Raw genomic sequence first — 25,848 nt, 5'->3', positions numbered from 1 at the left:
ACCTCTGGTGGCAGGCCGCCAACGCCCGTCCGCTCCTGGGACGCGTCCGACCGGCTGCCCCCCCTCCCTCCCTTTCCTCCTCCCCCCCCGCCCCACAGCCCGCAGGCCACTGGCGGGGCAGGCGGAGAGGAGCGGCTTTGCCGTACAGTGGCTTGTACCATTCCCTCTAGGCGGGAAGGGGGGAGCGGAGGGGAAGCGGCCGCCCAGCCCCAGTCACCTCCGTGCCCTGCTGCCGCCCGCGCCCCCCCCCCTCACGCCCGCGGGGTGGCGCCGTCCTGCCGCGGCGCGCGGGGCTGCGGGAGCGCGCGGCGTCTTTTCCCGCCTCTCCGCTCCCGCCTCTGGTGGCCCCGCCTTGGCCGCCATGTTGCGGCGGCGGCGGCGGGAGAGGCGGCGGGAGCGCGGGCGACGGCCGCCGCCGGGGCGTACGGAGCATGCACGGCGCCAAGCAGCGTCCCGCGGACGCGCACCCGGGCCAGTGGGTGCTCCTTGCGCCAGGTAACTCAGCGGGGCCCCGAGGTGGGACAGGCCCCGCCGCAGCTCCGGTTTCTCGTCCTCCACCGCGCCCTGCTGAGTGTTCTTGGCGGCGCTCGCCCGCATCGCGGCGGGGATGGGCAGGAGACGGGTGCCCTTCTGTGAGGGCGTGGGGCAGGTCTCTGGGCTGCTGTGCGCACCCAGCCCTAGCCCTGGTGTGGTTAAGGATGGTTTGAGATACAGCCTTTACCCAAGGCCCGACAGAGCATCCCCCCCCGCCTTCCCCTCTCGAGGGACCCTCTTTCCCTCACTGCATCTGTCCGTTTTATTTTTGTGTGTCATTAGGGTTTTCCAAAGGTCAGCTCACCCCTGGTTTGCAAACAGAGGAGCTGTAAAACAGAGATCTTGTCACTGAGGTCCCTGATGGAGCCTTGCCGTCATCTCCCTGCTGCTGGCAGCCCACCTTGCCTCCATCCCCTTAGTCCTTTCCTGCGTTTTTTTGAAGGAAGCGGTTTTGTGCCCTAAGGCTCAGCTTTAAAACAAACTCCTTGGAAGCCAGAGTGAGATCCTCTCAGCTCCTCCTCTCTATAGGCTAAAGACACAGACCTCAACATGGCAGCTCTGCAGATGCAATATATACAAGGCCTTAAACACTCTGTAGGCTTAGTTTCTCTTTCTTAGCACTGAATAAATGGGAAGATGCCTTTCCCCCTTTACGTTTATTTCTGCCTAGTCTCAGGTTTTAAAATTTTAAATTCACAGATTACAAAAGGTTTTTATGTTAAAGAGTATGAGTGAAACAGGATGTGCTCAAACTCCAAGACACTAAGAAAGGAGGCATTTTGTAAGTGCTTTTTTTTTTAGTTTGATTTCCTAAGGAAATGCAACTTCCATAACTATATGTGGGCCAGCTTTGTACTGTGCCTGTTTCTTATCCCACTCAAAACTTTTGAGTGTTAATTTCAACTAAACCTGATAAAAAGGAGGAGCTATTTGGAGTAATTTTATGAGCTTTGTGAAAATGTCTGCGATGATGTGAGAAATGCTGTAAACGGCACTGTTGAAGGAAAGGTATAGCAAGAGCTTAGTTCAGCAAAAGTTGAAAACAAGGCAGGAGCTCAGTCTTCAGACATGCATCCATAAGAAATCAAGCTTCTCTAGTTACATGAGAAACAGAACCAGTTGTTATGATTTCACTGATTCCTCTGTTCCTCTGGTTTTAACTTTTCAATACCACCCTATGTTATCTGACATGCTTGATGCCTAAGAAAGGAATTTAAGAGTGAGGAATTCCTTTTTTTTTTAATATTGACTCTCTGCAGACTAGGATTTAAAGCTGAATCTTGTATCAGATGACTGGCTATGCCAACAGATGTCCATACTGTGCAAATATTTACAAATATGCTTAACTTATGTATGAGTAGTCAGTTCTGTGCAGTAAGTTAAATTCTTCAGTAAGTGTTTGCAGGATTGGAGCCAGAGCTTGTAACTTTCATGAAGCCAGACAGTTTGTATTACCAATTATGCCAGCAGTGCTCTGACAAGATTTATATAGTACTCCAGACCTGTAAGAAAGTTTATTAAGCCTTAGTAGAGCCTCAAAGCACATAGTGATTTTAGAAAAAGTGTGGCTGATAATTTCAGAAATCCATGACTGATGAGACTTCCCAATTGTATGAATAGGACTGCTGAAATGAAATACATTTAATGATTTTAGTTTGAACATTTTTTTCCGGAAAGAGATTTTTAAAGGTGACGGCTATCACTTTTCGAAGTTTTGTATTTCTTAACTGCTTTGTTGAATGGATCTCAGAAGTTCTTCGTTGTCCATTTAGCAGAATATTTAGTGGGAAGACCTGACTACTTTTAGGAACGAAGATGGATGCAGTTGGATTTATAACAAAAAATACTTTTTCTTTGACTGTTAAATTTTATTCATATGGCAGTACGTATCTTTATAATACCCCGCATGGCATTATGCAACATACATGCGTAAAAATGGCTGTGTAAATAATTGCAGGACTTGGTTCTGGATGTGAGTTTAATACCATTCATTAATAAGTCTTCCAACACCTTCTAGGTGTAAATAGCCTATTTATCTCCTTGTATCTGTGGCCATTATTCTGTGCATAGTGGAAGGAAGGAGCAAGGTGTGTTTTAATGCTATGTAAGAAGCTCCAATACTTGTTTTGTAATAAAGGCTGTTTCTAAGGTCCCGGTGTCAAGTGCTTAAGTTAGTTTGAACTGCTCACCTGGGTAGTCTGCCTCCTAGGACAGCTTGTAAGGTTAATAATTTATACCAGCCTACACAACCTAATAGTATCTCCACTTGGATATATGCTGTTCATCTTGTTTTGATTGTGACATCTTAGAAGTTCCTGTATGGGTGGAGATAGTGACTAGTTCTGCAAAGAGGCTAGATTCCTTAGTCTGAAAAAGAATGAGGTCGGTCAGAAGTATGGAAGTAAAACAATGAGAACTGAAACTTGCTTTCTTAAGCATCGTGGTTTTTTTTTTTTTCAATCATTCATACTGTTAGAGTTTCAACAATAGCTTCTTAGAACAAGGCAAAGACAGGGCTGGAGTTCTGAACGATGATGCATGTGTTCCTCTGATTCCTTAGTTATTATGTCATTCTGGGAATCTGTCTGATTTTGCACAAGTCTCTGACCATGGTTTTGCTGCTTATGTGACATGTAGGAACACTTAACTGTAAAAAGCATGTGTAATTGAAAGGTGAGATTCTTTCTAATTTGGACTTCAGCAACTGACAACATTGGGTTGGTATCTGGAATACAGCAGCTAAAAAGCCAGCAGATTTAATTTTCTAATTGCCATAGAAAGTGAGCAGAGTATGCTTGTCTGCTTTAGTATTGGAGGTTATAAAATTATTACTGATCTCCTTGTTTCAGTACACGTTTATACACTTTGTTATATTGCATAGACAATAAATTCCTGCTCTGCTGTTCAGAGCACGTTTGAAGACTGAAGAGGTAAATTTCAATTTTGTTTCTGCTCATAATTTTTTGTATTGATTTCAGTGTTCTGGAAACAACTCAGAAACAAGGAATTTCCTCAGTTGGGTAGAACTGCCCATGTTCTTTGTTGAAGTCATGATTATGGCTAGAAGAGTAATGCAGTTGGAGTGTGTGTTTTACCAATTGTGTGTGTTATCCCAGCCCTCTTGAACTGTTCTAGGCAGCCTGCCTCTGTCACTTTCCGTTGCAAGTGGTTAACTCTATCATTGTATTTCCAGTACTGTAAAATTTTGATCATTAGTGCCCATCTCATGCCTGCTGATCATAGGACAAAGCTACAAACTGTATAGCTCAGCGAGTAGTTTGTATGGATTATAGAGGTGGGTGAAGGTGGGAAGAGGGAGCAGAGTTGCCTGAGCTGAGAGGCAAAGGTGATGTTCAGTCAGCAGGCCAGTCACCCTGTGCTTCATTTCAGTTAGTCTTTCCTATGGCTTTCTTTCCTCATTTGTTGTTATCAGCAGCCCAATGAGAAGTCTTTGCTCTCACCAACCCTTTCTCACACCAAGACACCCAGGCTGTTTGGCATGGGAGAGTCACACCAGGGAAAAGGAGAGCCTCAGTCAGTCATATCTGGGCTCGCTGGTAAGCAACTTCTAGATGAGGTAGCAAACTTTACTTTTAGAAATGGTAGCCTATCCCTGTCCTGGTGAAAGCTCTGATGATGGTGTTTCTGCTGATACTTATTTTTTTCCATGGAGGCAGGATGATTTGATGTGCCAATACAATCAGTTTTTTGTTTTGTTTTTATAAGTATAATTGTTCCTATGTTAGGAATGGAAACACCAAGGGCAGGACAAAGGGGGAAGCCAGAAGTCAAGGGGAGAGGAGTTAGGAAGTGTTGGTCTGATGAAGGTAGGATGAGGAGAGGGTGGTAACCATGATAATCATTCCTGAAAGGCTGGAAGCCACTCGTGTACATTGTGCAGCCTTATCACAGACATTTAGAGGAAGCTTGAGAAATGGACGTGCAGAGTCAAGTGAGAAAAAGATGAACAAATAGGATGAACGTAGATGGAGAGATTGGTCATATGGAGGGAGGCAATGAGGACAGAAAACTTGGGCATGTGGGTAGGGGTAGAACTGTGCATGCTGGACTCAAAATAGAGTCTTTGGGCAGTTTCTCCAGTTGCAGATTAACTATGCTGTGCTATACAGGCACCAGATTTGGCCTAGAGCAGACTCAGCTCAGCACTAACAGTTTATTAGTTGAAGTGCTGTGCCATGTTAACACATCTCTGCTATTTCCAGGACCAGCTTTGCAGCGCAGCTGCTTTCAGACAGTGTCTGAACTAATAAGTCCTGATGGACCCAAGCTGGCTCTGTGCAGACCCACTTGGGTGTTTCTGTGCTGTTCTCCACGTTCCAGGGGATTTTATTAGCTTGGCTGGAAATGCGGATCTGAACTTGCTTTGTGCAGGATAGTTGACGTCAATTGTTAAGAAGACCTCCCGAATCTGGAGTTCTGGAGGAATCATAGTACAGAGGCACCAAAGTGGTAATAAGTCCTGAATGACCCACATGGACTTCATTGGTGGGTGGCTGAATTTCCAGATTGTGCTTTTCTGCATTTCTCGTAGTAGTTGGATAGTCAGGGATGTTATATTATCCATGTGTCCAAGCCTCGCCTGAGAACGTAGAGCTTGCTAGACAGGCTTTCTGTTGTACTGGTCTAGCTACTGAATAGGTACAAGGGCAAAGAAGTAGCTTCTGAGGATTAAGATCTGGCCATCTCACAGCTAGAAAGCTGCTAATGATGTATTTAGTAGAGGAGATTCTGTCTGTGTTTACGGGGTATTCATATACATTTTCTTAAAATTCTACTTCCCGAACCACTGAGAATTTTTTTGTGTGTGTGCATATAGGAGATTTCTACTTTCTTTATGAGTTGGGCCCATGGAACTTCCATTTTTAATGTTTTCTCTGAAAATCATGAGAACTAGAATTATTTTCTAGACAGAGAAATAATACTGAGACCCCACCTGATTGTAGGGTTGTAAGGGCAGGACTATGGAAGACCCTCAAATACTGCAGTAGAGTCGCTGTGGGTGACATAGATCTGATCTGGCTGCATGTAACAAATAAACATTCTTACGTAATGGCTTTGAACTGGTCTTACCAATAGCAACCAAAATCACACTAGCTGCTTAACAGGATGGGTGTGAAGGGCAGTGTCTTCAGTACACTTTCTCAGGGATAGGTGTTATGTCAGAACTGGAACTATTTATATCTTTCACTGGTTTTAGCAAAGAGGTCAGGAATTGAAGGCAGTTTTCTGAGTCTGGTGTTGCGCTCTACACCTGAAGTTAAGACCGCTGTGTTTAATTTGTTCTGTGTTTGTCTGTCTTAGGAAAAGAAGTAGGGGTTAGCTGCAAGATGAAAATTATTTTCAACCTTTATTTTTCTGAACTAGATAAGTTTAGTTGACTACATTTTTTCAGTCTGCTGTTTTCTTAAACCGTAAATTGATTAGCTTTTTTATTTTTTTATGGGAACTGCCATATGAATAGCACTGGAAGGATTGTGAGGGGGGAGGGAAATTTAACAATCCTATTATTTTTAGGAATTACTTATTTAAAAATAAAAGGAGCAGTTTCACATTAGACTTGGCAAGTTGTTTGAACAAATCTTATATATGCCAAAAGTCAGATGGAGGCAGAAATAAATGGACTGTGATGCCAAACCATAGGGCATCAGCGCACATTAAATTAATCCTTCGTTCTTTCAAATGAGACTAAGGAATCTTTGTCTCTGTGCAACAACAGAGGAAGCGTTTGACTTGAAAATTTTGGGTCATATTGAGAGAAGATGTCATAGCAAAAGCAGCTGTGGAATACTTAATGCATAAAAGTAGTTTGCTTTAAAATCTGAAGTAGGCAGGTTTAGTTTTTTTTTTTTTTCTCCATTCAGTTCAATTTATCTGCTACAAAATACAAAACAGTGCTGGACTGTTAGGGAGTTTGATTCAGAATTATAATGAATATCGAAACTGAGCAGGATACTTGAACATTAATACTTCCAGAATAATTTAGATCAAGAACTTGGAAATAATGTTTACAGTAAACAAATATGTATGTTTTTTAACAGCTGACTTAAAACATTAGAAATACTATATAAAATATATGCACGTATTTATATAGCTTTTTAATAAGGTGAATGTGAATATGCATATTTTAGAAGTTAGCACTATGTGGGCATATTTTACTTAATCCCCCCCCTAAATTGGCATTTGCATCTCCTGAACAAAGCCTTTTGCCTGCAGGTAATTTGCACCATTTCTTACATGTCATCTCTTAAAAGACATACTGAGCTCAGCTGTGTATAAAGCAGATATAACTGGCAAGCTAAGGAGCCAGAAGGAAGCATAGCAAATAAAATAACTGAAAAGAGATGTTTTAATGTGTAACACCATCTCCTACTTCTGCTTTCTGCCATCTGGCTTGGAAGAGACCAACTTATGCCAACTTAGGCCTCTCTGCACATGGGAATAGGGCTGATTCAGCCAGTAATACAGCTGCACCAGTGTTGACCCTATAAATATTGAGAAGGGAAGTCTGAAGTTTTTATCCTTTCAAGTGATAACCTGTTCTTGAACTTCTCAAGATTGACCTCTCCTTCATTCAGCTTGAACCCCTGCATGGTCTGCCTTGCATCTAGGTTTCAGTAATGGATGAATTAGTGCTGTCCATTGCTGCCAGTGAGTCTATGAACGTGTTTTTTTGGCCAAAGTCAACTGTGCCAGCATAAAGGGAAGCCAAAAGATGCTCTCAGGCAGAAGTCTTAATATTTATCTGTATTGCATAGCTGTGTACTGGAGCAAAAGACCACTCAAACCATCTAGTAGCATTTCCATGTGAAGTTTTGCTGGAGATAGAAAACAGCGCCCTTTTTAGATATCATTGTGTTTTATTGTAGGATTTTCAGGTGAAATGGGAGCCAGAAAGATTTTAAGGGGCGTAAATTATGTCACATTAAACATTATTTCCTTAGGGCACGAAATAATAAATGCTGTGATTACCAAACTGATAACCATTCTGTCTTTTACAACAGGCATGGCAAAAGTCCCCTCACTGAAGTTAGTACTATGTATGATCAAGGAGAGGATAAAGTGGTGAAATAACATCAAGTTAACATAACTGAATAACAACTAAGAAGATATTTCCAAAAATCAAATGTATGCAAGTGTAAAGCCATACCTTATATGTAAGCACCTGCAAAAGAATCTGTTTGCAGAGGTGAATAGAGCTGTGTGCCATTTAGTACTCCCCTGAGAGTATTGTAAGCTAGGGAAGAAACATGGTAGTCTTGTGGCTCATCTCTTGCTTTCCCACCTCTGTAAAGTGACATAGGATCTAGTTTTCTAGTTAGCTTACACTGGTCAAAGACTCCAGTGTCATATATTTTCTATGTTGTTTCTGTGCCATCTGCTTCTGCCATGGGTTCTGTCCCTTTGTTCCGGTGATCGTGTAACCATATGGTGAGTGAGAATAGCTTACTGATCTGGGTGAAAATTAATACTACTTTTTTGTGACTGGTTATTTCTCAACGGGATCAGTGAACTGAGCTGGCTTGTTGTGTGGCCACGAGATTGCTAGTTGTGATGGAAAAAAAGCAGCAGAGATGTGCAACAGGGAGGGAGCAGGAGTGGGGACCTCAGGATTGCACTTTTCAGTGGCCTGTGATCTTTGGTCATGAAGCCATTCATGAAACTGTGTCCTCAGTCTGTGCATACCTGAATTCATTCATTATGCTAATAGTTAATTACCTTGTAGCTTACAAAATTTGTCAAAAGTTTGGGTGGTACAAAGTACTGGATTTATCAATTAATTTTTACTGGGCTTTTCTCAGAGCATGCTGCAGAACAGGGGACACAGGCACTGAATTAAAACCATTTACTTCAGGGTTGACTGATTCTAAAAAGAACATAAATAAAGTGATTATTAGATCTGACATATCTGTACCCTTAGGATACATAGTTTAAAGTCTTCCATAAAATGTCCTTTTAATGGGCTCCATCATAATGTCTCCAACTGACACACCTTTCGTGCATGGTTAGAAGTTAAGGAGGGAATGGAAAAGACTTGTGTAGGTGACGTATGGTTTAATAGCTGTTTTTAAATGAAATCTTAACTTTATATTTCCAGACTTTTAAATAATCCTGTTTTTTGCAGGATGATGGTGGTAGAGAAATTTGTGCTCTCAGAGGGTTTTTTCCTCTTACGCAATTGACAGATATTTACAACTTTTTTGCTTGCTTGGCTGGCAGCTTTTTGCGTGGGAATTCCATATAACTTGATATTAGCCTGTTATATATAGTATTCCATAAGCAGTTTAAAAAAAAAAAAGGGTGAATAGACCTTGCATCGTCCCTAACAGTTTCATAGATTTTAGTGGGAGTTTTATGGTTTTTTCCAATTTATTCATGTTGCTGTACCAGTGAACACTTTTTTTTTTTTAACGGCCAGATTCATTAGTGCCTCATATCTGTCCATTGTGGAAGAAATTATTGCCAGAAATCCTTTGACAGCTGGTTCATTTTCACTTTGTTCTGTTTATATATTTTATAGAATTTGCCTGGTTGTATGTCTGACCTCCACAAAATATGATAGGCTTTTCTCTTTTTCTGTAATGGAAAGCTTCATTTAAGCTTTTACAGTCTCTTTTGCTCAGCTTCAGGATTCTGAGGTTCCATCTGTAGACTCCAGTATGACTGATGGACACATCACCCACATTTTTAGAGGAACTTTGTGTGATTTGGTTAATAGTGAATGAACAGTAGACTATAACTTAAGCAAAGTAGTCACGCTTATCAACCCAGTGTTGGCATTTAATTGTCCTGCATTGTGTTTACCGCAGAACTCCCTCCTGTGGTGTAGCTGTAAGGGTACTGTACCTGGATTCACTCTGCATTGCTGGAGGTGTCTGTCAGCTCAATGGAGACAGAGGCATATACTTGCAGGGGGTGGTACAGGTGGGTTTAGGCTTTAGGTGGGTTCAGCTGCCTCCTGGGAGTGCCTGTCATCTGTCTCCCTGGCAATTTAGAGAGTGGTTTGCTAACTGAGATGCTTCCCTGGGACAGAATTAATTGAGCCCCTCTGTACCCTTGTGTCATTGTTTTGTATCCTTGTAGTGAATGTTGTCCTAGGAGAATAGCAAGCTGTGCTGGCGTATCTGTTAGTGAGCTGACCTGTACTGACTGTGTGTTACCTGCAGCTTACAGCTGCAAGACAGTTGGTAGAGAGTATAATATTCAGTCAGAAAGGTCTTACCTCTCACTTGTTATTCTTGTAGATGAAAAAGTTTCTCAGGGCTGAGCTATAGAAACTGTTGTAGTAGGTGTAGTGGCAATCATCTGATGTTTTCCTTTAGGTTTCAACAAAAAAGCTCTTCCTGTAGCGTCCCTTTCATTTGCTTATTTTCTGTAAGATTATTTAATATCTGGACGTGAATCTTAAAACTAAAAAAAAAAAAGACCTATTTTAAGTCTTAGTTTTGCTAGAAAATTGCTACAATACTGCTTTTTAAGAAGTCTTTCTTTATTTAGCTGTAAGAGAACCTTGCCCGTATACAAGGATTGATAAATGTTAATGACATTAAAGAAATCCAGTTACCTTTCCTGGCTTCAGGCCAGAACACACACAAGTTAGATTTGGACACCTAACTTCAAAAATACGTTGCTCAGCATTTTTCTAGTCATGAAGTGTTTAAATTCAGATAAATAGGGCCTTCTTCAACCTTAAGGCCATGTTAATATTGCATGCAGTTTTCCAAGCAGGCATTCTCCCAGTTGCCTCTTTTTATCTGCCAACTTGACATCTAGTAGAGCCAATCTGTAACAAAAATATACTTCAGATGCTCCTGGAAATGGAGTAGGGTATTGCCTATGTTTTGAGGAAACTGAAGGTGAAAGAAACTCAAAAGAAACCACTTTTACCTTTACCCACTCCTTCCCTTCTTCTTGTGTGTGCGTGCATGTGCGTGTCCCTTCTGATCAGCCATCTTCTGTGGCAGCTGTGTGGAGAACATGACATACACTCTGATCACATCAGCATGAGATACTGGGACTGAAGGCTGCAACTCAGACTGTTCATTAGGGTATGATCGCTTCTGTCCTCTGTGCAGTGATGAATCCCATGGAGCTTGGGGAGAACCAAATAACTATACGGGCAGAGCTGTGCTGCTGTTCACATGGGGAAGAGCAACTGGCTGAGCAAAGGCAGCTACAGGACCAGACTGTGTATCCAAAGGGCACGAGCAGATGATGCTGAGCCTGGGATAGCATGGAGCAAGCCTTAGTGATGGAGGGCCATTATGTGGGTTGGGAAGGCAGAAGATTGATGAGGAAGAGATGGGACACTATATCCCTTGGGTTTGTTACACTGAGCACTCCCTACGTGCAGGTGTCTCCCAGGCTTAGCAGGGATGGATAAATTCAGAGTGTTACTAGAAGGTTAGGAAAAGTACATATCAACTAAATAAAGATGTGAACTTCATTAAAAACAGCTACATTAGGAAGGATTGTCTACTTAATTGTTCACGTTATACAAGATGCAACTTAGCATTCAGCTGGACTCATTCCCAGCGTTCATAAATCTATGCGTGAAGAAAGTGGAGCAAGTGAGCGCTAAAAGTTCCTTTGGGGTTTTTTGTTATTTTGCTTTTTGTTTTAAATTTTGAAACTCACATTTAGTGTGTATATTTTAAAATGTTCATGTGAAACACATCAAAGTAAACACATGCACTGTGTTTCTTTCACTGTCATTAATCACTGTAGTGTTTTAAAAAGTAACAAAAAATACACTAATGTTAAACTGTGGTCAAGAATTGAAATATACATAGCTCCAGAAATTTGAAGTTTGCCTTTGCCAGGGCAAATGTAGCTTGACAACCGTGTGTGTTTATGTATCAGCATATGAAGCAAGTGTGGTCAGCAAATACGGACTTTTTCCATTAAAAATCCTCAACTTATATTGAAACTTTTTCAAAGCGCTTTTTCAAGGCACCTGAGGACTCAGCTAAAAATGCAGGGGAAGAAAATGACTAAGTTCTCCGAACCACTCTGAGAACTATTATCCTCCAGCACTTTATCACAAATGCACTTGCTTTTTAAACCCTGCTTATATCTTTATCCGGGCAATTTCTGTTTGTGACAAAACTGAATAGCCAGGAGTGAATGTGAAAGATGAGGGTTGTTTGGGGCCTTTCATGTCACTGAGGTGTCAGTGAATGGCCTGTGAGAAGTCCACCTGTCCTCTTTGGATGTGTTGGGGATAGACTTTCAGCCAGAGTGGAGGACAGCTATTTTTGGCTGTACCTGAGGTTCGTACTTCCCTGTTTTCCATAGAAAACAACTGTGCTGCCTCCCTCTCCATGAACCTCCTGGATGCTACCGAAAGGGGAAGGACAATATGGCACTTCTGTTCCTTCCAGCAGTCTCCCTTGTGAATAGCTGTGCAGCCTGCCTCTGCTGCTTCTCTCTGCTTTCCTCAGCAGCACCATAACATAAACATCAGCCTGATCCCTGTCAGTCCATTCTCTGGGGTCTGGAGTATCCAGGTTATGTATGTGAAATGCTTTAGTAATTTTCCTTGCTCTGATGAATGCCTATATGAAAGGAATTGGGACAGAACTGGCAGTGTGCAAGCTAAGAAAGATGATGCTGTCACGTTGCTCTTCGCTTACGTGTAGGAAGTTGTTTTCATAAATATAAGTTGGACTTTCCCTACAAAGAGAACTTGGATAGAATATAACTAGCTGGGGACCCTTATAGATGTTTTTTCAGACCTGAATCAGCATCCTTGTGGGAGCTGTTTCTTTTCTAATTTTTTTTTTTTAATTTCACAGAGAAATCGTACTTTTGTGGTTCTGCTTTTTGTCTTTTTTTTTTTTTTTTTTTTTTTTTTTTTTTTTTGCTAAAGACACAGAAAAGAGAACAACTGTCAGAGGCTTAAGCCAGAGCTGCTGTATTCTCTCTGCTTCTTTTTCCTGTGAGGGGAATTAAATGCACTCTTTATTTTTCAAGACTATACGTAACAGATAAACAAGTGTGGATGTTTTTCACAGCAGTAACAACCACGCAGAGAATTCCTGCCCCATATTCCTGCATAATCTGACTTCCTGAAAACTTTAGAGGACCACTGTTGCTTCCCACAGATATTTACCTTTTACACTTTTAACTTTTCAGTGTCCACACTGTGCTTGGCCTAACTTACCAAAGCATTCTCATTGTCTTTGTGACTAATCAGGACAACATATAAGTTCATCTCACTTAACTGAGATGTCAGACTTAGTAGCTCCGTTGCCTGAGGCTCTCTAGGGGGAAGTGGTTTTCAAAATCTAAATCATCCCCAGGTGCATACCTTTTCTGTGGCAGATAGAGCATGTCAGGAAGTCTGGAATCATAATTTAGGTGCCTTGATCAGGTAGGATGAATTTGGGCTGAGGCACATAACTTTTATGCAGAAAATATGTGAGTTTTCAAAAATTGTCAATCCAATTAATTTTGAATATCTTGGAGAAGCATGGCAGAAAGTTAAATACTTCTCAATTTACAAGCTCATAACTTTTTCCTCTCCCCCTACAGAGGCTGCTACTGACCCCCCCAAGACACCTGACAGCGAACCTTTGTTTACAAAACTGCGCAATCCAAGTACAGGCAAGTTTTGGAATTCTGACATTCTTAATGTTTTGGTTGACTCCCGCCATCACCAAAAGATTCATATTTTGCATGCTGAAATAATGATGATAGTGTAAGTCTTACGTGCCAAAAATAGTGCTGGTAATGCCAGATAGTTAATGCTGTGCAAACATTTAGGATTTCTTTTATAATTTTAATTGGTTGAACTGTTTATTCATCAGGAATATTGGCAGCACAAAAAAGAGGTGTAATTTAAGTTCTGTTTTTAAGTACATTAGTTTGGGGAGCTTACAGTGTTGGGTGTTGAGCCTGAGCTTTTTTTTAATCCAGATTTAGGCTTCATAGCATTCATCATATGCTATAAAATAAATAGTTAGAGTTAGAAGAAGTGATTCGGTTACACTTACCGAGCTGTTTGAGTCTTCTCATTTTTAAATCTAATTTTCTTCTTCCCCTCATTCAGCTGGTGTTGTCTCTTTTCTCCTTAATAGATGATGAGGCACTATGAATTCAATACATTGGAAAGACCAGCAAATGCAGGCAATATAATGATACCACCATCCCACAGTTATTTTCTTCTAGTCAGATTGTTCTTTTTGTCAAGGTTTTGTTATTATATGAGTAATGTAATAATTGGAGTATGAGATACTGCAGCACTAATTTGCAGTAAGCCTTTGTTAGGGTTAACATATTTTGTTTGAAAAACACATTTCATGCTGCTTTTCTTTCCTTTCATAAGCTTGTTTGTTTTCTATGGATTTAAGTTGTATGTTTTTGTTTTGAAATTCATTGCTAGTATTTATGTGTGTTTGTAAATAAAGTCTTCAGGTACATTTTAATGTCGCAATATAGTAATTGCTACTTGTTCTCAACAGAAGAAAATAATTAAAAACAATAGATACAGAATGTGAAATCACTTACTCATCATGATACCTGTTTTTTGATTGATCAGATTTACAGTGGGAATATATAGCCATGGATATTTTCCACCTGCCCTATTATATTGGCTTTCTAATTTGTTATGTTTTTAAAAGCGTAGATATTAATATGCTTTTCTCAGTGGAAGAAGAGATCTGTTTACTTTGTAGAATCAGAGATCTTGGGAAAGATTTCTGGAGAAAACCTGAAGTACAGTGATTGCCTGGGTGTGTTCCTTTAGAATTTACAGGAACTTATTTATAGACCTGCATAAACTTTCAGTTATGTAGCCTATTATAAGCATAGGGTCTGAAAATGGAAGGACTGAGAACAACCTATTAATGTATTTTCCTTACATTTGGGTCTAACAGATGAATTGTTGATGCCAGATATTGTATAAATATGCACTGAAGGACTCAGAGCACTATGGAATTCATGCTAACCACTTTATTAAATGAAAGTGTGCATGGTCCCTTTTATAGACAGGTAGAAAGGGCAAAATTTCTATCCCTTACAAAGACTATAAACTACGGTTTAGCCTGCAATCCAGAAGTACCACAAGAAGCAATTTTCAAAGTGCTGAACTAAAAGAAGGGAAATAACCATGCTGCAAAACATAACAACTAACTCAAGTGGTAAAGTTGTGAGCAAAGCTGCCTAGGTTCTCTCTCCATCCACTAGAGTTTCTGCCTAATGACACTGTTAGGAACCTGTGGTGACTGTCTTTTTAACATAAGCAAATAAATTAAGGACCTGGAGTTAGACAACAGGAATCTTTCCCAAGATTTCGTAGCTCACCACGGCATTTGGCTAGCACGCTCACTGGTGGGGGTCTCAAGTTGTTCAGTGAGCACTTCTACGAGTAGTTTGACGTCTGGTGTTGATCAGGCTATGGTGTAGACCCTTTCTGAGAAGGACATGGTAGTGACAGAGACCTCTACTCCCCCTTATATCTACTCTTCACTCCTCTCCTCCCCAAAAGAAAAATTATTATCAGAGAACTGAAACTATATCCTTAGGTGAGGTTAAACATCTGGTCAGCCTTTTGAATAAAGGGGGGGAAAAAATGCATTATCAGTCATTTTGGGGAAGAGTTGTGTCTGCCCATTTTCACTGACCTCCCCGCGCACCTAGGGATCTCTGCAGACTGAGAACAGCGGTGCTGATGTCAGCTTGCAGGGGCTTACACTGAGACTTTCCTGCGCCAGCCCATGATCTGTAGGTCAGTGCAGCTTTGCAATTTACGTGTTTTGAGCAAGACTGCCATGTTGTAGTTGCTCTTGTCTCTTGGAGATGGATTGATAACCAAGACAGGACCAGTCCAGCCAACAGACTGAACTGATCAAATTTCTGTGGCCCCTTGTGTAGTTCTGTCAAGTTCCTGTTTTAGATGTGGAAAATCCCAGTCCTGTTTGCAACATATTCATCACCCTTTCATTATAACCCAGAACTAATGTGAAATGGCAGAGCTGTGGTATGGGGTAACCTGAAATAAAGCTTTCCTTTTCCTTTCCAAACTATCAAGATTCTGGTGGGCACTTCGAAGTAACTTCTTTTAGCTTCCTTGTTCACCTTATTTGTCTACCCATACTGAGTCGTCAGCAATCCATTTTGATGCACAAAACCAAAATTATTTCAAATTGTCACTTGAAGGTTTGAGACGTTTGTTCCCCTAACACAGAGTCTGATATCTTGGAGACAAACATGATAGAAGGACAGGGAAATTTCTTGTTTTCCACCTTCCCCCTTCAGTACAGACAAAAGCTGATGTCTTGAGCGATTTTGATTTGGGTTTGGATCAAAGGCTTTGTGTTGTAAGATGAACTATTCACACATCTTATTTATTGATTCAAATTCAGTTTGGTTTATAGAGCTGGTAAATGAACATCTGTATATAATAGTTTTCTTTGTCTGAGCTTTCTTTGTAGTGAGTTTATGTAGGATGTGTGTATGTTGTGTGTGTCTGTATGTATATAAGGCACATTCTTCAGATGTACTGGGTATTCTTTTGATTTTTGTGAAAGCTTACAAACACAAACCAGATTTCTTTTCAACAGGGGAAGCAACCCTTTACTTATTCAATAGTGGTGCACAGCAGCTGTTTGAAGTAAAAGCTTTTCATGAGGAATATCGTTCCTGGTTTATAGGTCAGACTGTTCAACAAGGTGAGTAATACAATGTATCCTTCCCCCAACTGTAACTAATGTTCATACACAGACCTTCCCTCTCTCTTCTAGTAAATTTACAGGTGTTTTTCCTAGTTGTTTGAGGCATGCTGCATCACATCCCCACCTTCTGACACTCTCGTTTGCCATCTGGATTTAACCAGGGCTAGGGGCTTTGTGGTCTCTCTTTAAAAGGCTGCCTTTGGCAGCCTCAATTAGACAGATGTTCATTTGTCTTTGAGGAAGGGGGGGGGGGTGGAGGGGGAGGGGGAAGACATTCAATTGTATTTAAACTGAAGTGCCATAAAATACTTAGCTTGCCTTGTCAATCAGACCAGCAAGTCTTCAGTTTAAGTTAAATATGTGTTATCCTACGGGAGGGAAAAAGGGCTGGAAGGCCTTAGCTAGCTAAGCAGAGAACAGTGTGTTAGAGCTCCAAGCGTTGGAATGTACAGTCTTGCTTTCTTTTAATTACCTCTGTAGTCCCCTGTGTGAGTGCTGGGATCTCAGGATAGGCCTGCTGTCAGAAGGTGCTGTTTCAGTGTTTTGTCTGAAGCGAGCTCGTCTATACCATCCCAGTCATTCCCTGATCCTACCTCGGCTTTCTGAAAATGAGGAGGAAACTTACCTAATTGCTTGTGACGGCTTTAACAATCCTTTATTGGTAAGGATGTCACTGGAGTAGTGTTTCTTTGCCAGCAAGTCCGTAGTCCAAGCAATAATTATTAATTCAGGAGATGAAGGTATATTTACTTCGTCCTTTTTTAACTGGAAAAAAGACCATTTATAGTAACAAAGCAACTCCCTCAGACATATGCCTTCTTTAATAGTAATATCCCAAGGTGTGCATTAACTTTTAAACATCCTCTGCAGGTGCATATAGCAATGCAAGCAGTATGTCTGTGAGCTTTTCCTTGCTCCATCTGGGGGTGAGCCAAAAGACTGGGTCTGCTCCCTGCTCCCAATTATGTCCACATTGTGTTCTCCCCCTCCCTTTCTAACCTCTATTTTTGCCCTTGGGAAATAGTTGCCTTAAGGAATCATCACCTCAGCTTTCTTTAAAAGATACAGTGAGAAAAATTGTTCCTGAATGTTAGGGCTGCTGCATTTCTGAAATGGTCAGGGGAAGAACAACACAAGAAAGCTATGTGTTTGCAGTTAAAGCGAATTATCTTGTTATCCTCAAAGAAGGGCAGAGGTCTTTTTATGCCTTTGGAACAAATAAAAATAACTCTTCCTGGAGGTACAGTGGAAAGCATTTAAATGGAAGCTTTGAGAAAGTGGCTAGTATTTTTTTTCCCTCCAGTTTTATTATCAAAGCTTTCATGTTTGTAAGTAGTCCTGGTGCTTGCTTTGCCTCATGCAATGCATCATGTCAGCGGTACAGTTGTTAGATTGGCTATCAGCTTTGTCCAAACCACGTTCTTCCCACCCCATCTTTTGTTAGTTTTAGGGCCATCGCAGTATGATTTCCATTTCTTTAATTATCTTAATCATGTGAGTTGAAACAAAAAAAAAATGCATTTATTTGCTTTTGGTTTGCTAATTAATGTCAAATTGTCATCAATTATTGGGTCTCATTAGTGAATTTCCTTGATGTTACATTGTTTCCAATTATCTACAATTACACAAAAAGCCTGACTAAGCCATTGTCCTGCAATGAGCTCCAGATGGGCAGAGGTGTCCGTTTCAATGGGAGACCAAGTTCTTCCTTTGTGTGTAACTTTGAATACCACATACTGAGTGATATTTTCTGATCTATTTAAGTTTATTTTGTTCTATTAGGAGACTGCATGCAGATTCTCCCCCTGCAGATGAGAGGCAGCTCTAACTTAACTAGGTCTTGAAATTCTTTCTTGCCCTGCCTACTGCCTCTTTTGCCAGCATGGTGTTACCTTGCCCAGTGTTTGAGGTGCAGTATATTGGTATCCCAAAAAAAGTTTCTGTTACACCCAAACCTGCCAACAGAGGGCAGCTTCAATTTTGCTGTTTTTAATATAGTCCAGAAAAAGGCAAAACTAAGTGCTTGAAGCCAGCAGACCTGCAGCAGACCTCATGCTTTGGTTTGGCAGGGTCGAGAATGGAGCTCTTTCTGTTTTTTTAATATAAAATCACAAATAACTTTTTTCTGCCCATTTTATTAAAATATTGGGATAATTGCTGGGAAAAAAAAGATATTCCTCTTCTGCCCACACTCCTGAAAAGCATCCAAAAAGAAAAAGTTCAATATATTGTGCCTCTTGGTACTAAGCTTACTTTTACATATCTGTCACTTAGATGGGCGCCTGCTGTTTGTTACACCAATGGACCCTTTATTTCTGATCCTTTACTACCTCATAAAGGCAGACAAGGAGGTAAGCCAGCTTTATTTTTTCACTGGAATTCTCAGGAGAAAGCATTCTGACTTCATTTTCTGCAGAAGTTATGTAAATTTTACAAAGAGGGGCTTCCATAATAGTGGAATTGTAATTTGCGTTTAAAGCAGAGATGTCCACCCTAGGAGTATTTTTGTTTGCATCAAGATTTTGTCAGTGAAGTATATTCCAGGAGTTGGTTTACAATCTCAACAAACTCTAATCTCCTCCTTTCAAAAGAAGCAGAGAATCTCTTTTGTCCTTTCGTGAGACCGTGTCACAGAACTATTGAATTTAAAATGATGAGATGTCATCAGAGAAAAAAAAAAATTCACACCCTTTCTGAGGCATCAGTGAATGATTCATTTTGGGAAAGAAGGGAAAAAGGGAGAAGAATTTGGATGCTATGGGGGAGGAAGGAGAATGTTTCTGTAGCAGTTTGAACTTGAAAGGAAACATTGCCTTTTTAGAAGCAGTGTTTGTAGAGATGCATAGAACAGCAGCAGGATGATCAGGTATCCAAAAGTTGGATAATTAATTAACGGCTTAATTGATTTATCATGGGTGTGGCTAAACCTCACTTAGATTTCTGAAGTGTATCAAAAGTCATAGGCAAAGTTCTTGATTTATTGTTTATAACCTGGCTGTGGAAAAAAGGGCATAAAATAAAATATAAATGTTGATCCTTGGGTTTTGTTTCATGGAGTCAATAATTTCACTTTATGCATCGTAAGAGTTTTTGCTGTAAGAGCATTTCCTATAAGGTTGCTTGCTATTTTCTGCTTTAGATTGCAAGTGGAGAATGCAGAAGAACAATTTTTGTGTGGTGAAAAAATGAAGTCCAACTAGATGTTTGTAACAGTATCCGATTGTTCTGCAATTATTTGAAATTATTTGTTATAGGATGTACAAACGTATTCTGTATTTCTGTGGTCTGTTCCTGCTTCAAGGTGGCCCATCAGAAGTCATTTCACAAGGAATAGTTTAGCTTGCTCTCTAGGCACTGTGCTTTGTTTGAATTCAGCATCCCTTTGAAAGCTTTATACCAAACTTAAATTAGGGAGACAGTAAATCTGCTCTGTCTACGTGGTAGAGAGTTGAGGTAGCCTGAATAAAGGACAATTATTGCTGCTGTTTCCGTGCATGGGAAGAGTCCTGTACTGCCCTTTACTGTCTCAGTATGTTGCTTTCTAGGTTTTCTTGTTTCCTAGGCAAGGCATGGTGCCAGATAAATGCATAGAGCTGTTCTGGGTCCTATAATGGGGCAAATGCCTTCTTGCAGCGCCCTGCCTAAGTTAGCATATTCTTCAGTGAAGGGAAGTCTTGAGGATTGTGTTGCAGATACCTCATGCAAGGCCAGCTTGAATGCAGCACAATCGCTTCTGGCTTGAACTACTGACTATGAAGGTACCCACTGGGTATCTTAGGATCATCCTTTGTACCACCGTTTGGTTTTGGTAGTGTGATGCAGGGTTGCTTAATCTGTCTTCTGAGCAGAGCCATCTCTTTCTTGGCTTAGACTCTGTGCCCCTGCACAATGTAAATGTGACTGTCTTGCTTCAGGACACAAGCGGGTTTGTGCAGGTGAGTTATCTATAGGGAACAGTTTATTGCAGCTTTATTTCTGCCTCTTGTAACCTTTTTGCTATTGTGCCTTTTCTTTTTCAGGAGAAAAAAGCTTCAGATCCTTTCAGGGTTTTTTTGTTTGGGTTTTTTGCTTTTTCTTATTGTGGTTTAACAAAGAATGGCTACTTTTATTAAGCCTCTGACTGTCTATCAAGAGGATTAATTAATAATGAAAGCACTATACCCAAGTGCTTTTTTTCATGCTGACCGGTGTAATGACTTTAGCTTTGGCTCCTGAGACCATGCACTCTCTAAGGATGGAGAGCTCACTGAGTCTTTGTACTGATGCGCTAAAGGATCTTTCCAAAGGGAATGCTGCCAGTTGTGCCAAACCATGCTGAATGATTATGCATTGTTTGGCAACGGCAAAATTTATTTGATGGTTCTGTCATGTGTGGGGCTATTAAAGTTGTGCCAAGATCACTTTATATACATACTCTGGCCAAAGTGGAATTGACTTTGCAGAGGTGAAAGGTTAATACTGTGTTCCAGAAGCTGCCCTGCTCCTTTGAGATTTATCTTTATGGAAGGAAAAGCAAAATTTGAATGGAAGTTATGACACTGGGTTTAATCCAACAGGTTTTGGTCTAAAACAGTATTGGCACGTACTGACTACTATGTCTTATGTCATCTTCCAAAAAATCCCACTGTACTTCACATTAGTTTCTCCCCACGTTGTATTAAATTTGGTCTTTTAAGTGCAGTAATTGAAGAGTTCAGCATTTTGCAGGTATTTACTGGTTTGAAATAAATATTTATAGTTTGCTTTGTAATCAGTTTCTGAATATGTCATGTGTTACCATTCAAAATACGATCTTTAAATCCTTTATTTTAAAGCTATGGCAATTGTATGTATACTTCTATATACGTGTAGTGTGTATATGTGTCTTAACATTATAATAACGCTTTTATAATCTCTTTGATGTATTTTCAGCAGCAGGGAAAGTTCCAGCCACTCGATCAAGTTGTGCTAGACTCAGACTACCCGAACTGCCCATTGCTGCTGAAGTGTGCAGATGTTAAACAGTACATACATCATGTAACAGAAGAAAAAGGTGAAAAAAGGGGCTGGGGGGCAAAAAAGGACTTGATTTGTTAGTGACACTTCATTACAAGATAGATTTAAATACTGTTTTTTGCTTTACCAAACACTCAAGGTGCTGGATGAAGTTGTACTTTAAAAACAGAAGCTTAGGCTAAGAAGTTGTCGTTGCATTATTGTGAATAGTAATGTGTGGATCTCAGATTATCTGCTGGAAGTCTAAAGTATTTGTGCAGTCTTGTTGCTACGTGTCATAAAAATGATAAATTGATCAGATCTGGCTTCTTGACATTATTGTATGTGTTGTGAACTCTCTTTGCCTTTTGATGAAAGTTTTACATCTCTCTAAATTCTTTATTTAATGTAGGATGGTCTGGTGTGGAAGTTAACTGTTTTCCATTTGGCTATATTTCCTCCCTTTGTCACAAAGCATTCAAACAATAAGTTGGAAAAAGCTGGAAAAGAGAGAATATGCTGCTGAGAAAGGAGAGCACAATTTTGCTAGCCTTGCATAATTTAGTGTTGTGGGTTTAAGTTCAAAGACTTAATTTTTTTTTTTTTAATAAAAACCTTTATTGGGATGCATAAGTGTATGAGAGAGAAAACCTACACAGAAAAAAAATAGCAAAGCATTAATTCTGTGCATGGTGTCCTCAACCTTTGCCCAGAATTCCCTTTGGTCTGGGGGCTTTTATTTTATTTGAGGACAGTGTATGCTTTCTAGGGAAGAAGAAGGATCACTACTTAATTTTTGCAGCTTGGCACACCCACAAAAGATGCGAGATCTCAGTTTTTGTATTCAGCCCTTTAAAAAGCATTCTCCTTATGCTTGCTGACTTCTTCATAGTGAGTGGAGATTTACCTACACACAGATGGAGATCTACAGGAGGAGATACAGGAGTCTGAGAGCATGGAATCTTCCACCAGGAGCAAAAAGCCTACGCTGTCTGACCCTTAATGCATGGAGAGCTCCTCCAAGAAGTTGAGGTTAAAAACCAGAAATATTGGGAATTTGCTTTCACAAAGCACTCTGCCCTTGCCATTGATAAGGCAGAAATTCTTTACTGTGAGGGTGGTGAAACACTGGAACAGGTCTCCCAGAGAGGTGGTAGATGCCTCATCCCTGGAAACATTCAAGGTCAGGTTGATCTAGTTGAAGATGTCCCTGCTTATTGCAGGGCGGGTTGGATCTTTAAAGGTCCTTTCCAACCCAAACTATTCTATGATTCTATGTAAGAAGAAATATTTAGGTGATCTAGAGATACTTGGGAAGTGGCTAAGGAAAGGTGATGGAAGAATGAAAACTCTGCTAAGAAGTAAAACATCAGACCTCTTTATTGCTGCACAGAACATCAAGGGGTGGGAGAGCTCTGAAATTTTTTTCCTGAAAGATACTGATGGACAAGTTTAAATATTTGCTGTATAATATGGTGCATAAGCAGTAATGTAGGGTACTTGCCTCCCCCAGGAGATCAATTTGACTTTAGGACAGAACATGTTTCCATTGAAAATGGTCACTTTAACAAGAGAGGAGGAAATCTGGGCAGCAAGACCGTTGTTACAGTCTTACTGCGACTGAGGTAGTTGGAATTATGTGCTGTTGTGGTACTCCTGGATTTCGAAAGAACCTTTGGAAAACATTTCGTTACATTCAGTATCATTAGGAGCAGGCAACCTTTTTCTTTGGGTGAGTTCTGACTCATGAGAAGGCTTCTTTAAGACAGGTGCACCTGAACTGCTTTTGCCTTCCCATGAAGTGATAAATACCACGAGTGAAAAATATTATTAAGCTTTTAGGTAATTGCTGTGCCCTACAACTTGTCTAACACTGGCTAAGGGTGAGAAAAGGGATACTCAACTTATGTGCACCCGTCTGAGAAGGTGAAAAATCATGCCAGATCCTCTTGGCTGTCAAACTAAGAAGTCTTGGGTTATTTTTCTGAAGGGGCACAGTGCTGCCTTTGGGCAGTATTTCTGTTCCCTTCTTAACAGCAAAATCAAATGTTTATTAAATGTATTTGCTATAGACAAGGTCTTATATCTTGGTCTCTAACCTCTGTATCCATTCTGAAATTGTATTTGCAGTTGTTATCCATCAGAGCATCCTCTGATAAATTGCATGCTGTTAGGCAGTAGTGAAGATGCTTTACTGCTTGGTTTTTTGCATTGATGTTTTTTAGAATGTGTAAAATGACATAAGTCTGTGTCATTTTGCCAGCAAATGATACTAACTGTTAAAGAAGTTATGTTCACTTTTTGGTTTTTGTTTTGAAATGTAAGGTAAAAGTTGCTTTTGTCATTAAAGCTGTACACACATGCACACACCAGCTATATGTGATGTTCTTGGATGTCCCTAGGCGTGTACTTGCTGCTTCTTTTCTTGTTCAGGTTGGGTAGAAAGTAACAGTGGGGCTTGTTCTTAGGATTTCTTCCTTTTTTGAGAACACCAAGCATACTGTTATGCAACAAGCACATTGGCGCTTGCTTGCCTGTCATGCACAGATCACCTTTCTGTTCAATCCACTTCTATGTGTTTCATATTCTCGTGTCTTTTATTGCCTGTAAAAAATACCAATATTATGACTAAGGTACTCTTTTTCTAGCTCTAAGACCTGTTGTCCACTTTGTAGCCTTTCTTGTTTAAAGGAGTAAGGCTTTAGGGCAAGAAGCATCTGTTGTGTTGAGTCTTCTGCAGCTCTGATCCGTTTGGCAGAACCTAACAACGTAATTATTTCACTCTTAATTTAATCTTAAGGCATTTAACATCTGTCTAACAAATTCTTACCCTAGAGCACTCACAGTTTACACTTACTGAATTAGCAGAAAGTCTACCTTACTTGGCCTCAGTGTTGAAGGGCACTGAAAATTCATTTTACAGGATTAAATTCCCAGTTACCTGCTTTAGTAGTTGGGGAAAGGGTGTGTTACAGCTCGCTAAATCTGGGTGCAGCAGGTTGTTTGCTAATAAATTCAAAATCATATAGAAAGTACAACAGAGGAGGTTTAAGAAAGGGTTATGAATTCCAGTTCTAGAGTGTTACTCTGTTTCATTTTGTAAGGCAAAAACTGCACTGTGATCTTGTCTGATGTGATTAACATGAAGAGCCAAGAAAACTTACCTGATTAGAATAACTAAGTAATATTGCCAAGCTTGTATTCCCAGAAGGTAGGAAAAAAGAGGCCATATGAGTTTCAGAGTTATGGAAAACACTGAGAAAATGGATGTTAAAATGTGCTTTAGGCAGTTTGCTCAACAATACATCAGGGAAACTTCCAAGTCTACATAGCGATTACCCGATCGCTGAACATATTATTTAATTGTAGAACCACTTATATTCCATCTGTATTTCTCAAACCCAATCTTTCCAGATGTCTCAGACCAGTTTTATAGGCACCAGACACATTAGGGAACAAAAGGCTTTCCAATATATACTCATATTATCAAACATAGTCACTAACTCTCACCAATATCAAATGTGCATCACATGTTAAATCCACGTTCCAATATTGAATCCTTTTGTCAGCAGTTTGTGACTTTCATAACTCACTTTAATTCTTCAGAGGTCTCAAATATTGTCAGTTTCTAAAGTTTAATAGTCAAAACTGTCAAGCACACAAAATATTTTCAAACAAAGTGATCTCTGAAGGGTTCAGTGTAATTATTTTTCACATGTTTTAATGAAAATGGCTTCACAGTTCTACGTTTCCTTTCCCTAACTGAGTCACTCTGAATCATGCTGTTGTGGGGGAGTCTGCCTGGGAATCCGGACTAGAATTACTTTTCAGCATGGGTTGGGGGATGGTGGCCGGAGGATGTCCCTTCCTCGAACTTTCTTAGATAAGAGAGGAATCCATGAATTGTACTCACTGTACTTGGACCCAAACCATGTTAGCTTTTAGAGAAGCAGGTTCAAGTATCCGGAGTGTCTGCCCCATTTTCTGCTGCTTTTCTTTCAGAGCCATTTAGAAGCTTCTAAGTCCTAAAGGGTGCAGCCAGCAATGTCACAGCTAATTACTTTACCTGCAACGTATCAACTTCATGAAGCAAAGTGTATATTAGCAGTATTTTCTCCTTTTTGCTCTGAAGAATTTTTGCATTTTACTCCTCTACAACTGTTGAGATAGATTTAAACTTTATCTTGTAAACTGCTTTCCTCGAACTCTCCATACCCCCTACCATGCACACACAAAGATCACATAATAGCTAGCTATTTGTATGCAATTTGAAAGAGCCAAGATAAACCCCAAAGAAGGAAATGCTGAAGGAATCATAAATAATATGTTGTTGTTTGCAAGGGGGGAAGGAAACTCCAGGAACTGAGTGTTTGAATATGATACTGGATCAGTAAATGACATGAAACAGATGTAGGTATTTATGGGAATGGTATACAGGAGATTGAAAGTTATTGAAATACCTGTTTAAGAAAAAGACTGAAACACAGTGGGCTCTAAAATCTCTGGTGAAGTCTTACAAGACGTTTCATTCCATTTCCAACATGTAGCTTTCTGTAAATTAATACTGAATTTTTATACTGAAATTTCCATGAACTTTTAAAATTTTCTCTCTTTTGCCTCAGCATTGTGAACTCGTGTATCTCCA

At 40.2% G+C, this 25,848-nt stretch overlaps 1 protein-coding gene across 5 annotated transcripts in view; it reads left to right on the top strand.

Moving 5' to 3' along the window:
- The first annotated feature begins 339 nt into the window (after positions 1 to 339).
- The window catches only part of RNASEH2B (ribonuclease H2 subunit B), a 44,518-nt gene continuing 19,009 nt past the window's right edge, over positions 340 to 25,848 (top strand). For 4 of the 5 annotated variants that reach the window (XM_054213380.1, XM_054213357.1, XM_054213350.1 and 1 more), the window contains exons 1-5: positions 340 to 495; positions 13,090 to 13,161; positions 16,119 to 16,226; positions 18,504 to 18,580; positions 21,141 to 21,261. In XM_054213380.1, the coding sequence (XP_054069355.1) occupies positions 432 to 495; positions 13,090 to 13,161; positions 16,119 to 16,226; positions 18,504 to 18,580; positions 21,141 to 21,261 (442 nt within the window). In that variant the 5' untranslated portion in view covers positions 340 to 431. The remainder of the gene's footprint in view (positions 496 to 13,089; positions 13,162 to 16,118; positions 16,227 to 18,503; positions 18,581 to 21,140; positions 21,262 to 25,848) is intronic. The other variant, XM_054213362.1, reaches the window with a different exon arrangement.

This window comes from Rissa tridactyla, chromosome 1, assembly GCF_028500815.1.
Source record: "Rissa tridactyla isolate bRisTri1 chromosome 1, bRisTri1.patW.cur.20221130, whole genome shotgun sequence".
NCBI classification, from domain to species: domain Eukaryota; kingdom Metazoa; phylum Chordata; class Aves; order Charadriiformes; family Laridae; genus Rissa; species Rissa tridactyla.
This window is presented reverse-complemented; position numbering and strand designations above follow the sequence as displayed.